This window comes from Exophiala dermatitidis (genome assembly GCF_000230625.1).
Source record: "Exophiala dermatitidis NIH/UT8656 unplaced genomic scaffold supercont1.5, whole genome shotgun sequence".
Taxonomy (NCBI): domain Eukaryota; kingdom Fungi; phylum Ascomycota; class Eurotiomycetes; order Chaetothyriales; family Herpotrichiellaceae; genus Exophiala; species Exophiala dermatitidis.
The window spans coordinates 1,732,511-1,754,847 of NW_008751650.1; the positions used below are offsets into that span (position 1 = coordinate 1,732,511).

At 53.1% G+C, this 22,337-nt stretch overlaps 9 protein-coding genes across 9 annotated transcripts; 6 read left to right on the plus strand and 3 right to left on the minus strand.

Moving 5' to 3' along the window:
* Window positions 1-117: 117 nt before the first annotated feature.
* HMPREF1120_06202 (uncharacterized protein) lies at window positions 118-6,528 on the minus strand. The gene has a single exon (XM_009160403.1). The coding sequence runs from the start codon at window positions 5,031-5,033 to the stop codon at window positions 534-536; it is 4,500 nt and encodes a 1,499-aa protein (XP_009158651.1). The 5' UTR covers window positions 5,034-6,528; the 3' UTR covers window positions 118-533.
* A 1,913-nt stretch (window positions 6,529-8,441) lies between these two features.
* Window positions 8,442-9,338, plus strand: HMPREF1120_06203 (uncharacterized protein; the record flags this gene model as incomplete). The annotated part of the gene is made up of 2 exons (XM_009160404.1): window positions 8,442-8,574; window positions 8,668-9,338. 2 exons carry the CDS (start codon window positions 8,442-8,444, stop codon window positions 9,336-9,338), a joined length of 804 nt encoding a protein of 267 aa, XP_009158652.1.
* A 148-nt stretch (window positions 9,339-9,486) lies between these two features.
* Window positions 9,487-11,658, minus strand: HMPREF1120_06204 (uncharacterized protein). Its single transcript, XM_009160405.1, has 4 exons — window positions 11,280-11,658; window positions 11,093-11,215; window positions 10,950-11,033; window positions 9,487-10,885 (listed from the first exon to the last, which is right to left on the minus strand). Exons 1-4 carry the CDS (start codon window positions 11,626-11,628, stop codon window positions 10,755-10,757), a joined length of 687 nt encoding a protein of 228 aa, XP_009158653.1. The 5' UTR covers window positions 11,629-11,658; the 3' UTR covers window positions 9,487-10,754.
* HMPREF1120_06205 (uncharacterized protein) lies at window positions 10,039-10,654 on the plus strand (the record flags this gene model as incomplete). The annotated part of the gene is made up of 4 exons (XM_009160406.1): window positions 10,039-10,208; window positions 10,276-10,325; window positions 10,425-10,511; window positions 10,560-10,654. The coding sequence occupies 4 exons, from the start codon at window positions 10,039-10,041 to the stop codon at window positions 10,652-10,654; spliced, it is 402 nt and encodes a 133-aa protein (XP_009158654.1).
* Window positions 11,659-12,336: 678 nt separating the features above from the next.
* Window positions 12,337-12,948, plus strand: HMPREF1120_06206 (uncharacterized protein; the record flags this gene model as incomplete). The annotated part of the gene is made up of 1 exon (XM_009160407.1): window positions 12,337-12,948. One exon carries the CDS (start codon window positions 12,337-12,339, stop codon window positions 12,946-12,948), a length of 612 nt encoding a protein of 203 aa, XP_009158655.1.
* Window positions 12,949-13,568: 620 nt separating this feature from the next.
* Window positions 13,569-15,008, plus strand: HMPREF1120_06207 (mannose-1-phosphate guanylyltransferase; the record flags this gene model as incomplete). The annotated part of the gene is made up of 3 exons (XM_009160408.1): window positions 13,569-13,634; window positions 13,689-13,745; window positions 13,809-15,008. 3 exons carry the CDS (start codon window positions 13,569-13,571, stop codon window positions 15,006-15,008), a joined length of 1,323 nt encoding a protein of 440 aa, XP_009158656.1.
* Window positions 15,009-15,910: 902 nt separating this feature from the next.
* HMPREF1120_06208 (glutathione S-transferase) lies at window positions 15,911-16,443 on the plus strand (the record flags this gene model as incomplete). Its single annotated transcript, XM_009160409.1, has 2 exons — window positions 15,911-15,945; window positions 16,029-16,443. The coding sequence occupies 2 exons, from the start codon at window positions 15,911-15,913 to the stop codon at window positions 16,441-16,443; spliced, it is 450 nt and encodes a 149-aa protein (XP_009158657.1).
* Window positions 16,444-16,888: 445 nt separating this feature from the next.
* On the plus strand, window positions 16,889-18,823 carry HMPREF1120_06209 (lysyl-tRNA synthetase; the record flags this gene model as incomplete). The annotated part of the gene is made up of 2 exons (XM_009160410.1): window positions 16,889-17,101; window positions 17,222-18,823. 2 exons carry the CDS (start codon window positions 16,889-16,891, stop codon window positions 18,821-18,823), a joined length of 1,815 nt encoding a protein of 604 aa, XP_009158658.1.
* Window positions 18,824-19,478: 655 nt separating this feature from the next.
* HMPREF1120_06210 (cytochrome c oxidase subunit XV assembly protein) lies at window positions 19,479-22,284 on the minus strand. The gene is made up of 2 exons (XM_009160411.1): window positions 21,560-22,284; window positions 19,479-21,454 (listed from the first exon to the last, which is right to left on the minus strand). The coding sequence occupies exons 1-2, from the start codon at window positions 22,141-22,143 to the stop codon at window positions 20,149-20,151; spliced, it is 1,890 nt and encodes a 629-aa protein (XP_009158659.1). The 5' UTR covers window positions 22,144-22,284; the 3' UTR covers window positions 19,479-20,148.
* Between the last annotated feature and the right edge of the window lie 53 nt (window positions 22,285-22,337).

A 22,337-nucleotide genomic window follows, 5' to 3' on the forward strand; every position in this document is an offset into this window, starting at 1 on the left:
TCCACTACGTCCCAGCTGCCGCCCATTTCAAGTTCAGCCGGGCTCCCAAACGTACCAGATGCTCACCCCGGTCTTGTCGCATCGAGAATAACCAACGGGAATGGCGAAGTTTCTACGGGGAAGTCTGACCTCAAGGATGAAACAAGATGTATTACTTATATATTATAGCTAACATGCAGTTGGCTGCCTGCAGCCTGCAGAGGTTTGCCTGGTCAATTGGGCTTGCGCCCGTTTTAGTCTTGCCCGTGCCGGTCATATCTTTACCATGCTCAATGGACTTTTGGGTGCTCCGCTCGCTGAGCTCATGCTCGAGCAGCAAGAAAAGATAGGACGCGCAAGCAATGGCGTTCGGAAATGCTCGCTAACAGGTATGTGGTCCAAATCCGCTCGAGGAAAACACTCTTCGAAGTCATGTCAAAAGCATGCATGATTATTTCATGTGCAAGGTCACCTGGACCACATTATGTCGGAGCATCATTTCGTTGTATATATCATGATTCATGTTCACGTCGAACTGTTTGTGAGGGGCCGGGTCATTGCTGGGCCCTTCCTTGAGCCCCAGCAGTGACTCGTGTTGGCACGATGGGTTCGCTCATTGTCCGGCGCCTCGTCTCGAAAACGGGGCGCTGAGCATATGCGATCAGCATCTTGAAACTCGATCCTCGGCTTCTGCACTCTGCCAAAACGTTTTTGTTGGCAAGAACGCTTCTGGAAAGGTTGCCGTCGGGTATGACACTGGCTTCGAAACAATGCTGCCACCACGCCCTCGCCGTCCTGGAAACGATCTTGCCTATCTTTGCATCGGCATTTTCGGAATGATCCGCGACTAGATCGTTCAACGACAGGTTTGTTCCCTTCCGTCTGTGACCAAAGTTCATTCGGGGCGACGCAGTTGCTTTTCGTGGGCTGCCGACGCCGCGGGTCGGGTAGGATTCTGACCCTCCACTTGAGCGTGAGGATGACGACGATTCAGTCGAGCCGGTCGGGCGGCCTGCCACAGGGACTCCCACGACACAACGACTGACGCCTGAGAACCCTCTTGCGCCAAGGAGACCCTGTACATTGTCGATTATGGGCCGGAGGCTGATTTGGCTGTCTGCTGTGGTCATTCGTAATTTGAGCTCCCGAACGGCTTTGCGTGTTTGAACCCCCATGTTGACAATATCAAGGTCAAGAAGCACCAGCTCGAGATAACCACCTGGAAGTAGCACCCGCCTGCACTCAGATATGATGTTCTTCAACTTCGCTTCCGCCATTGCCGGGGGAAACCGAAGCACGATTGCCGAAAAGAACGCTGGTGGAAAGGGGAAACGCTCGTAGAAGCTGGTCACTTGCGCTCGTCGATGGTTATCAGGGATATTCTGAGGTGCTTTGAAGTCTTTCAGAGCAGTTGCCGCTGGTTTTTCCCTCAAGTGGTGAATAAAGGCTCGTTGAGGCTCATATGTGACTGCACAATAAATGGACCAATCCTCATTGCCCAAAGCGTCGATGACAAGGATATGGCGTTCAAGGTGAGTCTGAAGCTCGTCATGCGCAGGGGAAAACAGCACCCGCCCAAAAGAAAGCCATTTGGCAACCATCAAGGAAGCAAAATGGAGCTCTGATTGCGCTATTGGGTCCTTGTTCCGCTCAACGACCTCCATGAGGGCGACTTGCTCCTCATGGTTTCTATTCCTTTCTACTCCCTCTTCGTTCATGGAAGTTGTAAAAGGGTCCACGGCACGGTTGGTAGAGGACTCTTTCCAGCGATCAGATAGCCCTGTGCTGCTGCTCCGATGATTTTCGTACTCACTGAGAAAGTCGCGGATAGAGAGGGGTGATGCGGGATCACCTGACGAATGTAGGGCAGAGACGATCCTGGACCTCCGCAGCTGTGTATCCTCTTCTCTTCTTGCGTCGGGCATGGCTGAAGGGTGATGTACGGCAGAATGCGCTGCAACTGTTACAGTTACCTTGGGACTCATTGACTGCTCCACATGACCCTCCGTTTTCATGCTCGTCCCGTGAGATGTGTGGGTTCCAAAGCGCCGTCCGGCCTGGCTCGGCCAGGATTTGCCTTCCTGGGTGGTGCTGCTCGCGTCCTTCGTCGCAGTCGAGGGCGACATTACTTGGTCAATGAAATCGTCATATTCGTTCCACACTTCGTCAAAGCTGGGATTGTTGGGAGCCTGAATGTCTGGCTCACAGTCAGACCGTCCCAATTCGCTTTGACTAGGCGGGCATGGGACTAGAGCAGGGCCAAGTACCCCTGCAGAGCGGCTCGAGCTGCTAGAAGTAGATATCTCGGAGCTCCTCGAAGAGGGCTTGCGCGACGGTGGAAGCATGCTTTTCTGGTACAGCCCCGGAGAAATAGCTGCCCTAGTATCTAGCTGATCCCGTGCGTCCTCAACAGCTTCGCGCCGTAGAAACGGTTGCGAGAACGATATGCGACTGGGCGTATATTGTCCCTCAGTCCGTGTGACTACCTGAGGAATCCTTCCGACACGGGCCAAGCGAGGTTGCTTCTGTAGTGGCTCGTCAACGTCGACACAGAACTGCTGGGTTGCCTCGGGCAGCGGCGTCGATCTTGTAGCTCTATCAATCGGGAAAAGAAACGTGTCTGAGGGGAGATTGCTGTTGTCACTAGGGTGCACCGTCTGTTCGCCATCCGCGATGACCGCTTCGCAAGTTTCCATGATGGATCTGGCTGCTGCCGTTTCGCCCAGCTGCAGTGAAAAGTCAGCAGGATTGTCCGCCGTATTGGTTTCACTCTCAGAATCCATCATTGCATAGTATGGCAACGACCGTGGAGCAGAGACCGCGGAGATGCTGACTGGCAATTCCTCAAATGATGTTGGTGCTGGATGCCGAATCTGGTCCACTTCTTCCATTCCTCCTTCTTCCTTCGCACCCCTTCTCCGAAAGATATTCCATCTAGCCCTCCAAGTTGTCTTATCCTTCAATCTCAGAGGGGAAGCGTCACCATGAAAGGCGTCTGCTGAAGTACGGGGGGTTGAGATGGACCTTAGAGTAGCAGATGCGCGTATGGCTCCCGGACTACACTCTGACAAAGGCGCCGATATTTCCTCGGTCCTGATCGGAGCTGGCAACTTCAGGTTCGTGTGGTCCTGACCAAATCGCTGAGACCGACGTACGGCCAAAGTAGGGGCATCAATCGACTTTGGGGCTAGCTCTCTGGCGCGGTCAAAGCTCTGCGGCGATTGGCGTTCACGTACAGAGTCCTGGGATTGTTGCCGGATATGCAGCTCATCGCTGCCTATAGGCGACAAGGACAGAGTATTGCCATGGACAACGAGTCCGCTGCCACCTGTAGGAACGGCAGGGGCAGCAGCTCGAGAACCACCAATGATGGGGACAGGCCTCATGCGAGGAGCAGCAAAGTCATCGAGGTCGGACTGGCTGCTGCGATTCTGGCGGCTGCTGCTGCGGCTTGTATTTGCACCTCTGGACGAAAAGAAGTGCCTCCTCCCAGAGCTGCTGACCGATCTCTCACTATCGCTGTTGCCCTCTGACACGCTCTCCTCAGGTGCTCGGCGACCTCGTCTTGAGTATTTGCCATATCCCTCATGACCAGTACCGGCGGCAGGCCCCTTGCGTTGTAGCTTCCGTGAGGTGGTGCCCTCCAATGCGGGAGCCGGAGACTTGCCCCTGCGGCCAAACATACCCAGCCGAGAGAGCTTACTTGGAGGAGGGAACTTAGACATGCCAGGATCATTTACAGGAGTGTGTGAACGATTCTCGGATGCGTCATGGCTGGTCTGGTTCCCGTTGACGCGTTTGACAGGTAGGATATCTTCAGCAGAGGCTGCGAACGCTCGTTGTCGACTTGTGGAAGCTGCAGTAACACCATGCATTTTCTCCGTCATACTGTGTATGACCCCCAAACGGGGTGCAGGTACTAGAGGGACAACTTCACCATGACCCTTTCGCAGTTCTGTTGCAGGCACAGACTCACTAGTCTTCCCAGGGCTATCATACGCATAGTTGATGACTGGACGACGCTCCGTGCGCGCAGGCGTCGTAGCGGTGACTTGTTCAAGCTTTCCACTTCTCTTATCGCTTTTGCTGCTACTATTACCATGGGTTTGCTGTGCCGAAGACGTCCTCAGAGGTGGTGTAGGTCTGGGAGTTTGCAGCCGCGCTCTCTGAGTGCTTGAAGATCTGTCTGATTCATTTGCGCTTACAGACCGTTCGCCTCTGCGCGGTTGAGGTCGCCTCTCTGTTCGAGGAGCAATTTCGGGGGACTTCTCGCGAGTTGCACTGTGGAGCACCACAATGTGTGATCTCTTTTCAGACTCCCTTGGTGAGATTGACTGTACAGCCGCAGGAGATGCTGATGACCATGATGTTGGGGTTGTCGTAGTCGTGGATACACTCCAAGGGCTCGTAGAATTTGAAAACCGGGTCGAAGGACTGCTTATTGAACTCACAGACGTGTTGAATGCCTCGGGGCGCCTTGTCAACGGTGCTGCCAGAGCTTGTAATTCAGGAATTAATTGAGGAGGGAGATCAGTCCGTCGGCTTGGAGTCTTCGGCTTGGGCATCGACGACACGAATCTCTCGCCGGCAGCCGAATCCAACCACGCTCGCGCGTCGTATCCAGCATTTGTGGCCTGTAAAGGACGAAGTGGGCGTTTAGTAGTGGATTCTGTCTCTCGCATTCCTGGTGACGTGTAGCTAGCCATCACCAGAGGGACTTCCTGGGTAAGAGATGCAGCAATATCACCTGGCGGGCTTGATGTCCGTGATCCTTGCGTATAACTGGAAGGGGCAGCAGGCCGTGCCGTGGAGGGAGCTGCAGATATTCGAGGAATGCCCGTTGGCCTTGAGCGAGGTTTTCCTCTCACTCTGTTCGACGGCTCTGTCATAAGAGGTGGAAGTCCTGAGATGAAGGCCGTCGGCGGGTCAGATCGATTTGGCCCGGCCGCGGGCGCATCTTGCCTGTCCGATGACTTGACAGCTCGTGGAACGGTAGCACCCTTCGGTCTGGAGACCCCGTATTGGGTGCCAGATGCCGGCATATTGTGTGACATGGTACCAGCGAGCAAAATACGTCGCTGCCCATGAACCAAAACTCGGATGACCGTGAACTTGACGTTGAAATCATACCGTCATGCTGTAACCCGACGTAGAAATACGCGCAGACGACCAGCCTTGATCTCGAAAAGGTCGACGAGGTACTTTCTGAAACTAATTGAACATCAACGCTTTCCGCAGCATTGGCCAGCAACATATAACAAAGAGATCCTGTCCCGATATCATCGAAATTCTCCAAGTCAGCCTGAGCAAGGGTGTTGGTTAAGTCAAGTAGCCCTCAAGGCCGCCTTCAAGTCTGTAAGACTATGCCTGGACTGAGGGACTCTATCCGATGCGCCACATATGAGGGGTGTCACCGAGGCCAGGATAGTATCGTCTGATGACAACACGTGATGATGCCCCGAACCCTGTTGATACAGCTGACGGAGACACACAGCGACACATGTGAGGGAGGAAATGAGGAACAGGGTAGAGCTCAGCGCAGTGCTCGGATGATAAAGTACGGGCTGACAAAGGGCCGCATGGAGGAGAGCGGGCCTCTTGCAGGGCATCTTCTAACGAGGCGGAGGGCAGATCATGGAGAGTTGGAGTGAGTAAAGACACAACTGGGTACTTAGCTTAGCAACATGCATGAGGCGGATTGCGGCACTGCGACGCGGCCCCTTGGCTTCGTCGATGGCTGATTCTAAATGGCTTCTCTCGCATCGACGGCGGAACGGCAAGAGGCCCGCGCAGCAACTCAGCTCCAGCGTTGGACTCAACGGTTCTAGACTTCCCAGTCGCGTGGTCCAGGGATCGTCTTGTTGGATATTGTCAACCGGCCGGTCCCCACGCCCAAGTGACCTCTGGCATCTGTCCGACCCCAATCCTGCTTATTACAGCTGCATATTAAGCTAAGCCCCGTGACGACGGCAAAGACTTGATACAGGCTAGCTGGTCATCACGAGGCCTGGTCGTGGTGAAGGCCTTGAACGGCAATGCTGACGGCTGCTTTGAAGAGACAATCTGGTGCCCAGCGATCGGCGCTTTGGATTTGCGTACCGTCCTATCTGCGTGGCACATGAAGGGGGAGCTCCATCATAGGTAGGGCTATCAATCTAAGCTCTTGAAGACTTTCCCTGCGATGGAGAGCCCGAGAAGTGGCGTGCAGTGGCGAGGAGAGCATACCGAGCCACGACGACTGGTGCAATCGTATTCAGCTCAAGAAGAACGTAGCCATCGCGCAGGGACCCCTGGCATGCAGGCAATAGCAATAGCTCTCATTCGCAAATGGAAAACGAGGTGGCAGTAGTGAGGAAAAACGACAGCCTGTCGTTGAGAGGAAGAAGTCGCAGAAGCAAGAAACTGCGGCGAAGTGGAGCTGCGGTTGAGACCACGATATGACGGATTTTCTGGAGACTGCCAACTTGAATGTACAATGTTGTACAATGTTGTACTGTCAGTAACTCAGATATCTTAGGTCTCTGGGTAGTCTGCTGGGGCTGGATGGGTCCCCCAATCCCTAGCCGCCGGCGCAGTGCAGTGGCTCCAGGCATTGGCTCTGGCAGGAGCGGCTGACCTGGAAGGCGGACCTTATGGGGACTCTTGGTTAAGGAGCGGCCCCAAGCGGACGTTGAAAGGATGGCTCAAGGCCCGAGCCGACTTCAACCACGCCGAGTCTCAGAATGGCCCCCATTGCTCAACACCAACGGCTGGAGAAGTTGAAGTACTAGCAACCCGATTTACTGGCCTCTGGTGGTCTGGCGCCCTCAACCAAGAGAAGTCTACAAGTTGTATAGCGATCTGATTCGTGCCTGTGGACGGAGATGCCTGCGCTGCGTCGGAGTCCGCAGGTTTGTAGCGCCCCGTGCTTGTTTGGTGGCGGCGACTTTCAGCGAACAATGTCGTCGCCCAGCGGATTCTTGACAAGCCGATTTTTTATAGCTACAGGTATCTTCCTGCGCCACGGTCCTGGGCTTAACTAGTAAACCAACGAGGCAATAATACCGCATCTGCCACTTGTAAGGGGCCGGCCGCAATGCCCACGCGCTTTGTCTGGGTAACTTCCTTTTTCTCCGTGATTTCTCCAGCGTCAACCAATGTTCTCGCGGGACCCCCAAAAATCATTCCAGGTGACTGCCAGTGGTGCTCAGGCTAAACACTAATAAAAGTGCTAAAAGGGACCGTTGGCGCATCCCGCATTTCTCCTGCCCTATCATCTTCTCCAGATCCGTGAGCTGAATCTACCACAACTAGCCCTTCTGCTTCACACCCTCCTGCTCTGCTTCCAGCGATGAGGTGACAGGCCTAAGTGATCTGGTGTCACCTGACCTAGCCGTCCTGCGAGGAAGTGTAGTAGTACACACGAAATGCACAGAATCGCCTCATAGAACTGTGATCTGCATGACTCAGATCTTGTCAGGCAGCGGTTCACATGTTACAACTTGACAAGGGGGAATTTGCTCCTTCCAGAACCTCACAACTTGAACCACCCTGTTCCCAATAGTGAAGCTGCTTCGGGGGTGAAACAATGCTGGATTAAACACGCCCAACGACAGGATGGTGGTGCTGGGAACCTGGATCCCTCAAAAGAGGACTCATTACCGGTAAGTCATACTCAGGCTGAGGCGGTGAGCTGGGCGTTTGCGAGGTGAGGGGGGTCAGCCTAAAGATGCTCGTTTCTTACCAAACTGGGGTGCTTGCTCTTGAGTAGCTGCAGTTTCACCTCTACCGATCGCCGCCAACTTGCTCATAAATTGGGATGTTTACCCGCAACTTGAACCTTCAACAAAATATTTCTTCCTCTCGAGTCGACAAACATTCACCTAACCCGGTTTGGGGAAATTGTGCTTTCAGGCTGTCGCCGGGCTGATTGATATCAGACTACCTGCAGCCAGGGTCCCATGGAGGGTAGGGATTGTCAACCACCACCAGGCCTCGATTCTGCATCTATCGAAGACATTCAAGCAGGCTTGCAACATAGGCGTTGCGGAATGGGTTGTGACAAACCGACCTCTCTCGCACGAGAAATAACTTGGGGCCAGGCATTACCAGGATTACAACATTCTCCAGATTCAAGCTGGGTGATCCAACTGAAGTTGTTGTAATGTCCCGAATTATGTACAACGCTGTTCTAGGGACTGCGTAGCAGAACTTAAGGGGTCCCTGGCATGTCTTAAAGCAGCAAAAATCCTAGCCCCTTGCGGAAACCAACTTCAACTCTCCATCAACTTGCGACAACAACGCATACGCTGCTGGTGCTACCATCATTGGGATAACCATACTATAATTTGCCATCAAACCGTGCAATTCCCATCTTCATACATCGCAAATACACTTCCCTCTGACTCTTGACCTCCAAGCATTTCCGGGCCTACGACAGCTCCTGCACGTTATCGCGCCATTGGCGCCAACATTCCCCAAACATGGTGGACTATGCAAAGAAAACAGTGGTCGAGCTGCAAGAGATTCTGAAGGCGCGCAATCTACCACATACCGGAAAGAAAGCAGAGCTAGTTGCGCGTCTCACCGAAGCCGATCAGGAAGCAGAAGTTAATGGTAAACAGCCCTAAAGCCGCCCCTCGCTCCCTCTGCTGCTGCGCGGTCAAGTCTGCCACATGAGCGCATCGAAGGACTAATTCGCTTGTCTAGAAGAAACGAAGGCCCCTCCTGCTGAGTCCACAAGCGCGCCGCCTGAGCAACAACCCGAGCCAGCGGCACCGGAGGTCAGCGAAACAGCCGCAGCAACAGCAACAACAACAACAGAACCCGACTCGGCAGCCCCTCAAGAGGAGGCGACGCAGACAGCCTCAGCAGATGCTGATAATGCGGCGAAGTCCGCCTCCTACGCTCTCAATCTTCCCCAGTCAGAAGTGGACGCTGAGATGGCAAAACGCAAGGCACGCGCCGAACGCTTCGGCACCGCCGCAAGCGCTGCGAACGGAGATGTAGGAGCGGCAGGCACTGAAAGCGCGGACGCAGAAGCCCTGAAGGCATTGGAGCGGGCAAAGCGCTTCGGTACAGGACAGACAGCAATGGGAAAACTGGACGAAGCTTTGCCCACCGAACCCGAACGCCGTGCTAGAAAGCGGAATAGGACCGATGACAACAGCACCCTGGACGACCCGGCTCTCATCAGAAGCTTCAGTGGACGTGGTAGAGGGAGAGGTGGCAGATTCCACGGAAGAGGAGGCCGAGACAACTCCCGGAGAAGAGCTGGTGAGAAGCCAGCCGGTGTCACCAAGCAGACTGGCACCTTTACTTCTGAAGCGGATCGTCTGGCTGCAGAGGCCAGGAAGAAGAGATTCGCTTCGGCCACATGAACTGGCTATGATTTGTAACATTACTGTTCTGAAGATCCTCCAACAACACGCATTTCGACGGTCTGGGTTAGCACTTCCCCCTGTTTGAGAATGGAAATGCTTCAACAACGTAAACGCCTCGATCATGCTTATTCAGGAGGAACCTTTGCTTGCATAGAGGGAGCACGATTGTCTGGATTTCCTCGGTTGCCAACTTATGTACCATTAAAGAGAGATATTTGCACTGTCCTGTCTCCGCTGCAAGGCCGGTCTGCAAAGGGTTAAACGGGTTATGGCCATAATCAGCGCTACCAAAAATAATCCCAAGTAGATTTCGATGGGAGGAATCCTGTGCTCGAAAAGCAGGACATCTACTTGTGCGCCAAAGACAAGCAGCATTTCGAGGTCATGGCCTCCTCCACCCCAAAGCCGTCTATTTTGGCATTGGAGAAACAGTCTGAGGGATTTCACACATTAGGGAGCAGAAGTTGATACGCTCTCAAGCACAAAGTTGGCTGATATGATCGCATCGAATTACTTGTTCGTATGTACTTGCTGCCTTGCTGAATTCATGATGCTTGGGCATGGTAGATCTGCTCGGCGCTCCCGGCGCGCTCACCCAGACGGCGCCGCTTTAAGGCTCGCTCACCTCGTATACAACATTGTCCCAACAAGTTCGAAAGCCAGACACATCGATTGTTCTTCTGCGGTGTGCATCACAATGGGTGTAAAACTGCTCGGCCGCTATACAGTTGTCCCTCGGGACCTGTTTCGGATGAGCGCTGGACCATTGACCCGACTGCGTGACATATCGTTGCGGCCTGGGGCACCTTCTTGGGATCTTATGACCGTCGATGGAAAGGTTCAACCACTGGGAATGACCAGTGACTGGTATCAAAGTACCTAAGTCTTCCGCATTCATTTCAGATGTTTTTACATACTTACAGGGTGACCACAGGGCCCAATGGTGCATCTTTGCGACCGAATACGAGAATTCAGCAATCCCTGGTACGTAGCTTTCGGGCTCCTGAAGTGTTGGTATACCATGTTCTTCAAGGTCATTTACTACCGGACGTTACTTTTTGCACAAGTATTAACAAACCATAGGCACAACTCTCCCTGAGGACCTTATTCTCATACACGAACGACGCGAACATTATTCTTTACAAGCCAGTCGTGAAATGACCTTGGACGGTAAGAACCTTCACAACTGCGTGCATGGCAAAATCTCACCCTTGATAGAACTGAATGCGGAAGTTACTTCCTTTCTGAATAATGAGGCCATCCGCATGACTAAAAAAGAATGGCATGTCAAGTTTCCTACCAGGACGGACTAGTAAGTGGAGAGAGACGACATGGTACTATGATGGTAGTGGAAGTGTAGCATCTTTCAGTACGAGAAGAGACGCGTGCAACTGCACGTAGATCTGTGTCACCTTAGAGCTCAGTCCAAATATGGGGCTCTTCATCAGGAGTGGCATCGGCGAAAGCATTCTTCTGATACCAGTCTCCAGCATCGATAATTGTTGCATAGGCACTGTAGAATTCATCAAGGTATTCGTTCAGCTCTGGACTGGGTTGTCAGCGCCCAAATGCATCGTAATTGCGAAAGGATATGGGGAAGATTCTGACCGGCCAATGTCCGGGTAGGAATGGGTTGTAACGCGAATTGCGAGTCTTGTTGAAGGAGTTGAAGTGACTCTGGAACCATGGTACCTAAGTGTTGTGAGCAATCCAAACCCGTATCTTGCTCATTTTACTCTTTCTTGCTTTACCCTTGGCCAATCGAACAAGAATGGGCTTGCACGATTCGTCTTGTTCCAGATAAGCATCGAAAGCATCTCTGGTTAATTCCTGCATAAGATGAGTGTTGGGCATAAAGATCGCTCCATTGAACACTGCAATTCGCAAATGGGTCAGTGAGTTGGATAGGCCCCACGTATCGAGTCTAGAGACACCAACAAGGTTCTTTCAGAGACAATCCAGTCTTGACAAGTCCATCCCGGTCTACCTCAACTTCGTCGATCGGTATACCCTCGCCCTCTGGATGAGGAACAACAAGATTTGAGCGTGGTCCTTGCTGAAGACGATATATAGTTGCGGGAACCCGCGTAAGGATCGATATGCTGGCGAAGTTGCGTTTTAGATTCCTTGGGTGCCCGCGCCGAGGTCTGAAGCTTAGTAATCTTGTGATGAACATCTTTAGAGATTCTCTTTGCACAAGAAAAGAAAGGCAGCAGGGGTCTTTCAAGCCTTGAGGCTTAGAGAATGGGCATGGCGACATGACTTGAGACACTGCACAGCTTGCCATGAAAGCTCGTCTCGGCGAACTTGCCTGACACTGCACGGCTACCTATAAACTTATACTAGGATCTGGGTGATCGCTCACCCGGCCTGCGCGAGCCGGGGGTGAGCATAGGGCGGCATCGTCCCCCTTCCCTATCTGGGGTGAGCTACGAGCACTGGCAGGTTTCCCAGCCCTTGCAGTGGCACATGGAATTTCCTTGCAACGCTGTCGTCACGACTTCTGTGCAGCATCGAACATTCGTCCACTAGGACGCACCAGAATGACCTGCAACTCTGACCAAGCTGGTCACGGATCCAATGCATGACCGAGCTGCGCGACGGCGAAGACACCCTGTTGGACACTTGCCAGTGGATGGGCTTTGACGCGGGTGCATTGCAGGGAGCCCATCAGCTATCCTGCAATACCTCTCCTAGAGCTCTGCGTAACATCGTCATGATTTCTATTGACATGAGGTAAGGAAGCTGAATACTAAAGAATTGGCGGATGAGGTGATACCCGACATATTCGCGCTTTCTCACATTCTAGCCTGGTTTTGCAGTATTTAGTATGACCACCATTCTCAAGTCACCGGCCTTTCGCACCATATACTCTTGCAGCTTCTCAACCAGCTTCAGATTCTTCCAACGTGCCCCAAGCAGCGTTGAATCCCTTCGAGTAGCGACGCAAAACCCAGCTCTGCACCGACATTTCAGCAACTCACCGTCTTTGAAGATGCCTGAACAGCTACACAAACAAGAAGTGGAGGCCGGCAATGACCCCTCCGTTAGCAAGCAATATGACCGCGAAACGCCCAAAGACGTGCAGTGGAAAGAGCTGTACGAGATGATTGACGGCAAACAGATCAGCATCTTGAACACCTACCGCTCCGGCATTGGACCCGTGGGCCGCTCGATGGCGATTGCCAAACGCGCCGGGCCTGACATCCTCTATCTGGCCAACAAGAACTCAAGAAAGTTTGACGATCTGTCCAAGAACAAGGAGGTACAGGTCACCATCCAGGACAGCAAGACGCAGGACTGGATCTCCATCACGGGGACGGTCACCACAACGTCAAACGATGACCCTCGGATCAGGGATATCTACAGCCCAGGCGTCAGTGCTTGGTTTGGGGATCTGAAGGATGGCGTCCATGACGGAACAGCAAACGATCCTCGCATGGCTCTCATCGAGGTCAAAAGCAAGTACATCGTGTATTGGAAGAAGGAAACTTCGTCCCTGGGGTTCTTGAAAGAAGTTGGGACGGCTGCCTTGACAGGTAGCGTTGCGCAGACTGGTGTTCACCGAGAATTTTCGGAGGAGGATATCTCAAAGGAGAGATCGTAGGGATAATGCTCCTTCATAGTGGGCTATGACTGGCATCAGGCTGAATTGATGTACTGCCCAAAATACTTCTGTAGAGCAGAATGGACAATCAGCACCGCCGTCAGGTATAATAATACAACGTTCAAGCTCAAGCCATTGATGAGCCAGAATCAGCCCTGTTCGCACGTGCTGAGAAGTGACAGGAACGTGAACGAACATGTTACTAGACTGATCTAGATGCGGCCTTGGTCGCCATAATAAGAACGGCGATGGAACTGTCAATGTAGCAGAGCCATGGGGCCGTTGACAGTACCACAGGTGAACAATTCAGGAGACAGACGGCATAAAGCTTCGAGTTCAACGTGAAGTTCAAGTTGTAAAGGGGTTGAAGAGCGACTAGGACATAAATGGACTAGCGCGGCGGTGACAGTTGACAGGTCTCGCTCCTTCAAGTTTGCGTGTCGGTCGCGAAGCATCTAAAAGTGACCCGTGGCCTCATTATTCACCGTCTCCTTGTCGAAGACCGCAGTAAAAGAAGAAGAATAGAAATCACGAATTGACTGCTCCTCTATTCTTGCAACGTTATCCTAGTTGTTGTCAAGCCTTTTCGCGTTGTCTGGCTGCCCTCACAACATTCCACAATGCTGAAGGTTCCGTCGCGCAACAAGGCCGCTGGTGGCCAAGGGCTCACCAAGGCCGTTATCTTGGTATGTCTTTCGACCACGCCACCCTATTTTGTCCGTTGCTGACTAGGAAAACAGGTTGGAGGCCCGTCGCGAGGAACTCGGTTTAGACCTCTCAGTCTTGATGTCCCCAAGGTAGGTGTTACACGCACGTAGATCGGTTGACGTGTCCTGACTAACAACTTTACCCCTGTCCAGCCATTGTTCGATGTTGCCGGCCACCCCATCATCTGGCACTGCCTCAAGGCTGTGTCCAAAGTGCCCGACATCAAAGAAGTCATTTTGATCGGCTACTACGACGAGAATGTATTCCGTGACTTCATTAAAGACTCGTCAAGAGAATTCCCCCAGATCAAGATCCAGTATCTACGAGAGTACCAGGCACTCGGTACGGCCGGCGGTCTGTACCACTTCCGAGATGCCATTCTCAAGGGCAAGCCGGAAAAGTTCTTCGTGCTCAACTCGGATGTCTGCTGCTCGTTCCCCCTGGAGGCCATGCTTCAGCTCTTCGAAGAAAAGGACGCCGATGCCGTCATCCTGGGGACGCGAGTTAGTAACGAGGCGGCTACCAACTTTGGTTGCATCGTGTCCGACGCCCACTCGAAGCGCGTACTGCACTACGTCGAGAAGCCCGAGGGCCACATCTCCAATTTGATCAACTGTGGTGTCTACCTCTTCTCGACCGAATGCATCTTCCCATCCATCCGAAGTGCCATCAAACGCAAGACCGAGAGACCGCGAATGATCAATTACCCATCTTCGGAACATGTTGAGTCGTCGTTCATTGCGGACCCCGAAGAGGACGGAGAAAAGAACGAGGTGCTCCGGCTCGAACAAGACATCTTGTCCGATCTCGCCGACAGCAACCGCTTCTACGTCCACGAAACTAAGGACTTCTGGCGCCAGATCAAGACCGCCGGCTCGGCCGTGCCCGCCAACGCGCTTTACCTTCAAAAGGCCTTCCAGTCGCAGTCGGAGGAAATCGCCAAACCGTCCGCCAACATCATTCCACCAGTTTTCATCCACCCTACTGCCACCGTTGATCCGACAGCCAAGCTGGGCCCGAACGTGTCGATTGGACCCAAGGCCGTCATTGGGCCGGGCGTTCGTGTCAAGGATGCCATTGTCCTCGAGGAGGCAGAAATCAAGCATGACGCCTGTGTTCTTTACGCCATCATCGGCTGGAACAGTCGTGTCGGAGCATGGGCCCGAGTCGAAGGCACTCCGATCCCCGTCGGTAATCATACGACCAGCATCATCAAGAACGGTGTCAAGGTCCAGAGCATCACTATTCTCGGCAAGGAGTGCCATGTTGGCGATGAGGTCAGAGTTCAGAACTGTATCTGCCTGCCCTACAAGGAACTGAAGCGCGACGTGGCCAACGAGGTCATTATGTGATCAACTGTTGTGGATGACCAAAAAAAGGCCACACGGTGCACAATACCGGGCATCACAGGGCGGTTTCTTTCACAAGCGTTAAATAGTCCTTCCATTCCCAGGCGAGAGTGCGATAGAGAAACCCACCATGATTAGGCGCAAAACTGTTGTTACACTACCTACTTGCTGATGACTGGAGTATCTATCTGAGAAATCCAGAAAATCGAATTCAGGAGCTCCCCACGGTAGGCTCTCTCCAGCTGCACGATACTAGGAATCACACATACAGTATAGTCGTAGCCTGAGCAAGTTGACTATTGGTTGTGTGGCAGTCAGCACGCAATCAAGGCGGCCCATATGAGGCGTCAATGATGCAAGCCTGAAGACCATACTAATCTAGAAAGCCAGACAGATATAAGGATCATTCCTGTCAGGTGCCTTTCTACATTCCTGTCTTTTCCAACCTAATGAACGTTGTGCAATCTGCGTTCCATGGCTGAACCGCACCATGTCTCTGGAGCGAGCGGAAAACACTCTCCTGCGCCAGCCGCGCATGCCCGGACGCTGTCCCGCGGCAAGCAATGACAATTTGGCATCAAAGACAAAAAGGTGGATTTTGCCAATGCTGTGCAGGCTGTGCAGTGCCAGTGCAGGCTGCTGTGACACTCGGGGAACAAAACAGTATTGGAACATTCTGGTAAGAATCGGGGAAGTCGACGGGCCAGGAAAGGACACGGAGCATCTCGATCGCGCCGGATTGATGTTGGTCCGCATGACTTGTTCAAAGTATCCAATCTCATACTGAAACACTACAAAAGGTGTCGGACTAGGTATACTGCTGCTTTTCCTCTTCCTCGCTCTACGTTACTGTCTGTACAACTTGATCTATCTCGATATCCCAGTTTCACACCCACAGTTCCAAGATGCCGTTCGCCGTGACAGTGCCAGATGGCTACGGGTGAGTGGAATTCCGGATGTCCTTCGCAAGCCCGGCCACGGGAGCTCAAAAAAAGAGCCGAGATGCTGACGTTCCGCGAACAGCTACGTTGCCCTCCTCTCACTGGGAGTCGCTCCTCTCCTCTCCTTCGTCCAAGGTTCTGCCGTGACACAGTTGAGAAAGAAGGCCAACGTGCCGTACCCCAATGCATACGCGACGCCTCAGCAAGCCAAGGAAAGCCGCGACGCCTACAAGTTCAACTGCGCCCAGCGGGCACACTACAACCTTCTTGAAAACCTGCCTCAAACCATGTTGTACATGCTCTTTGCGGGCCTGGAATATCCAAAGGCCACGGCCGCTCTGGGCGCCGGCTGGCTGCTCTGTCGTGCCATCTATGCGTACGGGTACATCACCAGCGAAAAGGATGGAAAGGGTCGGATGTACGGTGGTGGATTCTGGTTGTTGCAGGGTGCTCTCTGGGCTTTGAGCGGTGCCACGGCTCTGAAGCTGCTGCAGTAGATTCGGAGTCTGTGACAGGAAGGGGATAGGAAGCGAGGGGCCAGTCTAGCTGGAATATGCCTTACTGGAAGTAAAATCTGTATTATAGCATTTTCAGCAGAAGATCCTGCACAAACGTTGACAGTCCACCAAGCTGCAATTGAACAAGGCTGGTGCATTCAAAGGTCCTGGTTGTATCTGTGTTTCTTGCTGTGCTTCGTAGTATGCAATGCAGTATTGGCGGCGCGCGTGCTGGCACAGAGTCATGCTGCCCCACGCTCACTGGTGACTTTGCGACTTCATGAGTCAAAATTTTGCATGCAAACCTGAACCACAAACCCATCCCACCACCAACGACTCATTGTAGAGAACGTGCTCTTCTCGCGGCGAACGCTTTCCAATTGCTCGATAAGCCTCCCGGCGTACATTTCCCGTTTTCCAGATCACTTAGTCGGGCCCCTTCACCATGGCTGACGCCACCACCTCCCTGGCGCAGGACACTGCCAATCTGCACCTAGACGAGGTTACCGGCGAACGAGTCTCCAAGTCGGAATTGAAGAAGAGACAGAAGCTACGACAATTAGAGGAAAAGAAGAAAGAAAAGGCCGCTGCTGCACCTCCCAAGGCCGAGAAGAAGGCCGCCAATGCAGAGTTAGACGAGAGCAATCTCAACCCCAATGTGAGTTGCTATACATCCCAGTTTCGGTCCTTGATCGTGCGATCTCCCTTTTGGAGTCCCTAATCGTGCCCAAAAGCCGAAAGAGCCGAAAATCCCCCAAGCTGACACTTTTCCCGGCAGCAATACTTTGAGATCCGAAGTGGACGGATCAACCGACTGCGAGAGACCAAGTCGCCCAACCCCTACCCTCACAAATTCCAGGTCAACACGGACGTGCGCAAGTTCGTGGAAGAATACTCGCACTTCAAGCCGGGCGAGCAGCAGAAGGATGTTGAGATCCGCGTGGCAGGACGAGTGTACACCAAGCGAGCAGCAGGCTCGAAGCTGGTCTTCTACGACATCAAGGGCAATGGCACCAAAGTGCAGATCATGTGCCAGGCGCAAGAGGCGGCAGGCGAGCTCAGCTTCGAGGCTCAACACGAACACCTTCGACGAGGAGACATCATCGGTGTTGTAGGCTATCCGGGCCGCACGGCGCCCAAGAACCGACCGAACGAAGGCGAACTCTCTGTATTCGCGCGAGAGGTGGTCCTCCTCACACCGTGCTTGCACCAGATCCCTTCGGAGCACTTTGGTCTGCAGGACGTGGAGACACGATTCCGCCAGCGATACCTCGACCTGCTGATTAACGACAAATCGCGCAACATTCTGCTCACACGGGCCAAGATTGTCAAGTATATCCGCAACTATTTCGACTCGAACGGGTTCGTCGAGGTGGAGACGCCCATGATGAACTCGATTGCGGGCGGCGCGACGGCCAAGCCCTTCATCACGCACATCAACGAGTATCACCAGGACATGTTCATGCGTATCGCCCCAGAACTGTACCTCAAGATGTTGGTGGTGGGCGGGATCGAGCGCGTGTACGAGCTGGGCAAGCAGTTCCGCAACGAAGGCGCCGACCTAACGCACAACCCGGAATTCACCACATGCGAGTTCTACGAAGCTTACGCCGACGTCTACGATGTTATGGAGCGCACCGAGGAGCTGGTGTCGGGTCTCGTCAAGGAAGTCACGGGCGGCTACAAGACCACCTTCCACACCCAGCACGGCGAGGTGTACGAGGTCGACTGGTCTCGGCCGTGGAAGCGCGTCGACATGATCCCGGCCCTCGAGGAAGCCACCGGCGAAAAATTCCCTCCTGGCGACCAGCTCCACACCGCCGAGACCAACGAGTTCCTCAAGCGAGTGTTGAAAAAAGTCAACGTGACATGCCCGCCTCCTGAGACCAATGCCCGCATGCTCGACAAGCTCGTTGGCGAGTTCATCGAGGAGAAGTGCGTCAACCCGACCTTTATCACGGGTCATCCGCAGATGATGTCCCCGCTTGCCAAGTACCACCGGTCGCGTGCCGGAATCTGTGAACGTTTCGAGGCCTTTGTGTGCAAGAAGGAAATCGTCAACGCCTACACCGAGTTGAACGACCCCTTTGATCAACGTCTACGCTTCGAGGAGCAGGCCCGCCAAAAGGCCCAGGGCGACGACGAGGCCCAGATGATCGACGAGAACTTCTGCACCAGTCTTGAGTTTGGCCTGCCCCCAACCGGTGGTTGGGGTATGGGTATCGACCGTATGGTCATGTTCCTGACTGACAACTACACCATCCGCGAGGTCCTGGCTTTCCCATTTATGAAGGAGGAAAAGGCCGCCGACAAGAAGGAGCTGGCTGCTGAGGTTGTTGGCGTCGAGCCTGTCCCTACCGAAGGCATTGGTGAGTGGTAGACCTTCTATCCTTTGGTCACATCTTATTCCTGTTTCCTTCTGTCTTACACCAACCAACGAGTTGTTGCGCTGTATCCCCTCCCTATAGACGTTGAATTTGCTTTCCTGGCGTTTTCAATCTCGTTATGCCGCCTTGCTGACCTTTACTCTCTACTCTACAGCACACAAATGAGCGCAAGAAATGGAACGAGTACTCATACCGGTCTTCAAACCGTCCCTCCGAGCACATGCTGTTGAATAGAGTCTGTTTGGCCATTGGCTCCACGGGTTATCAGTCACAGGTTATGTGTCACGAGACAAGTTCAGGGGCTCAAGGGCACGTCCACCAACGGTTGAAAAACGACCAGGTGGTGGATCCGTGAAATGAAGTGCTAGAAGCGGCTCCGGATTCCCAGAATCATGTCATTTTGTTATGTTGCTGTTGAAATCCATCTTGGTTGCTGCAGTGGCCACACACACTGGCAGCTGGCCTGGAAACGGGAGTATGAAATCCAGACTTGAACCGTAGAGTATCTAGATGAACAGACAAAGAGAAAGACTCCAAAGGACATGCATGGGACAGAGCAGAACCTAAGCAGTAAAAACTTAAACAACCTTAAGAACTCATCTCAAATCAGACACCACCACCACCACCACCACCCCCACCCTGGCCCCTAGCAAGCAAGCACTAATTATGGACTGACAGTAGACATGCCTTCTCTATGAGTTTCAGGAACAACTCCTTTATTAGTATTGTGAACATCCCATATCCTAGGTATGTACAGTATAGTATATATGCAATGAACGAGATGAGATGAATAAGTTGTACTACATCGAGTGTGAGATGAGCCGTCATCAGCGGTCCTTGCGTCGAAAAACACACAACACTTTCTTTCGTCTTTATTGATACACCACGCAAGGCGTAGATCCAGATCCAAAAACCAACCAGCCAATCCCCTCCGAAATGTTGTACACCCAGGGGGTTTTCTCTCTAGTATTCATTCTTGATGCATCTCGTGTCAACATGACCTTACATCGATAACCCTGACCCTGCCCATCTTCTCTTTTATCCCAGATGCCAAGTTTCACTTTTTTCTAGTAAGTGTGTATATGCATATCATATTTGAATGTTCGCGGTACCGATATTGCAAAGGTGAGGTGGGAAAGCAGAGAAGAAGTCGTTTCAATGCGGTATTATAGGACTTCGACGGAGCGGCATCGTGAAGTGGGCGGAAAGTAGTAAGGAACAAAAACGGCGGGGAATTTGGCCTCTTCCTTTCCCTTTCCGTTTCCCCTTCCTATCATTCTCCGTAAACTCTGTTGTTTCCGCTCATGCTTTTCTGGCTTCATGACTCTTCCGACTGCGCCTTTGCTTCGAGAGAGTGTGCATCTGCATGTTGTGCACGCGCATTAGACCGCAATTGCGACCTCAGTCCATTTTCGGCGTTCGTGCTAAGCAGCAGTCCGACAGCCGTGACGGCAGGCATCATACTTGCGGCAAGGACAGTACTTGCACCACTCTTACCATGCGCACCGGCGGCAGAGGAGGACAGATTTCTTGCACCAGCGGTACCAACAGATCCAACGCTCTGCTGCATCCTTTGGGCGAGAATGCGCGCGGCCTGCGTCGGGAACCAAACGCGACTGCCGAGGACGACGGTCCAAGTCAAGAGGAACAGAGAACCAGCTTGATGTGCGCTCGCGAGGTGAGTGGGGACAAGATACAACAGAGTGGTAATGCCGAGGATGACCTGCAGACAGACAAACCCGACGACGCCATGGACGCCCTTTTTGGCCGCAGCAGGCAAGATTTTCTTCATGGCGCCCGTGCGCGAGTACGCCCAGAGAGCCATGACGGCCGTAAAAGTGGTGGTCGCGAGGATCCGGTGGTCGAGCTGCACGAGACTAGGGTTCTCCAGCATATTACGCCACCAGAGATCGGACCGGTCCTCGGTATGGCTGTAGAAGGGATCGAAGAGCTCGGATTTCGGCGGTGTCAGGCCCAGACCCATGAATGGGAACTCATTGTAGATCAGTCCAGCGTCCAGGCCTGCCACAAGGCCACCTGACATGGCGGTGATGAAGACCAGACCGGCAAGCAGGGCGACAGACCGCTTGAACGGTTTCAGAGCCGGATTGCGCAGAGCATTCAAAGAAGCCTCGGCGACCTCCCTTGGCGCCTTGAGTAGTTTGTTCGTGCGTAGAATGTCAAGACCGCTCCAGAGCATGGCGAGGTAACATATGAATGCGGTGCCCAAGTGTGCTGTCAATCTGTACTGCGAGACGCGTGGGTGCGAGCCCGGAGCGAACAAGTCGTCCTTCAACCCGGATTTCACCATCCACCAGCCGATGAACCCCTGAAACCCAATCAGTCCGGCAATCCCCAAAAGCCGCCAGGCCATGGATCGAGAGACTTGTTTTCGGGCAACAAAGTAGACGGCCGGCACGACGAAGCTGAGTCCAATGAAGCGTCCCCATAGTCGATGGATCCATTCCATCCAGTAAATCGACTTGAATTCCTCCAGCGTCATGCGTGAGTTCAGCATTTTGAATTCAGGGCTGGAGCGGTACTTTGCGAACTCGGCTTCCCAGTCTTCTTGGGACATGGGTGGTAGAGATCCGGTGACTGGTTTCCATTCCGTAATGCTGAGCCTGTATACGGAGAATAGGGCATCTGTTAGCAATGTTTATATCCTGGTATTGGGAGACTTGTCTGAAACTGTGATATAACAAAGGGAATTCCAACAAGAAACTCACCCAGACTCCGTCAACCTCGTCAACCCGCCAAAAACGACGATCCCAAAAACACTCGCGGCGCTCGCGAGAAGCCAGTACGCCACTGTATTTGACGAGGTGTCCGGGAAAGACGACGACTTCTTCTTCCCACTCTTGCTCTCACTTTTGTCTGCTTCTGCTGCTGCTCCCACCACAGTTGCATCCTGTACATTTGCCGTCGCTGTATTCGTCTGCATCGTTGTCCTTGCCGAAGAGGAAGCGACAAAGGTCCGAGCGAGGACGAATCGACTGGTTGTTGTGACATCGGTTCGAAGATTCCGAGAACATAATGACGAGGAATATAACGACGGTTGCAACGAGCGTCCCGTCAACGTTTGCTGTGTCTTCGGGGCTGCCGAGCTAAGAGACCGATGATGCTGCTGGTTGGACGTGCATCCTTGTGCCGTCGTCCCAGATGCCACGCGCTTCGTCTGCTTCGATGATAGAGAACTGATGCGTCGACTGCCAGTACTACTAGCACTGCGGCTGCAGTCAAAGAAGCGCTTCGACAGGCTCGGCGCAGCCTCGCGCAGGACTCGCGCGAAGCCTGACGACGCAGGCAGCATCGTCAAGGAACTCGATGCACTGCGTTTGAAACCTCCTCTAATAGTTGCCAGATCGACAAGTCATCAGAGAACGACTTCTAACAGTCCATGGGCATCTCGAAGTAGAAAGTATCTACTAATGATGGACATGTAGGAGTCGGCGGAGCCAGTCATTGACCAATCGGAGCGCATTCAAACAACATCCATTTCCACCA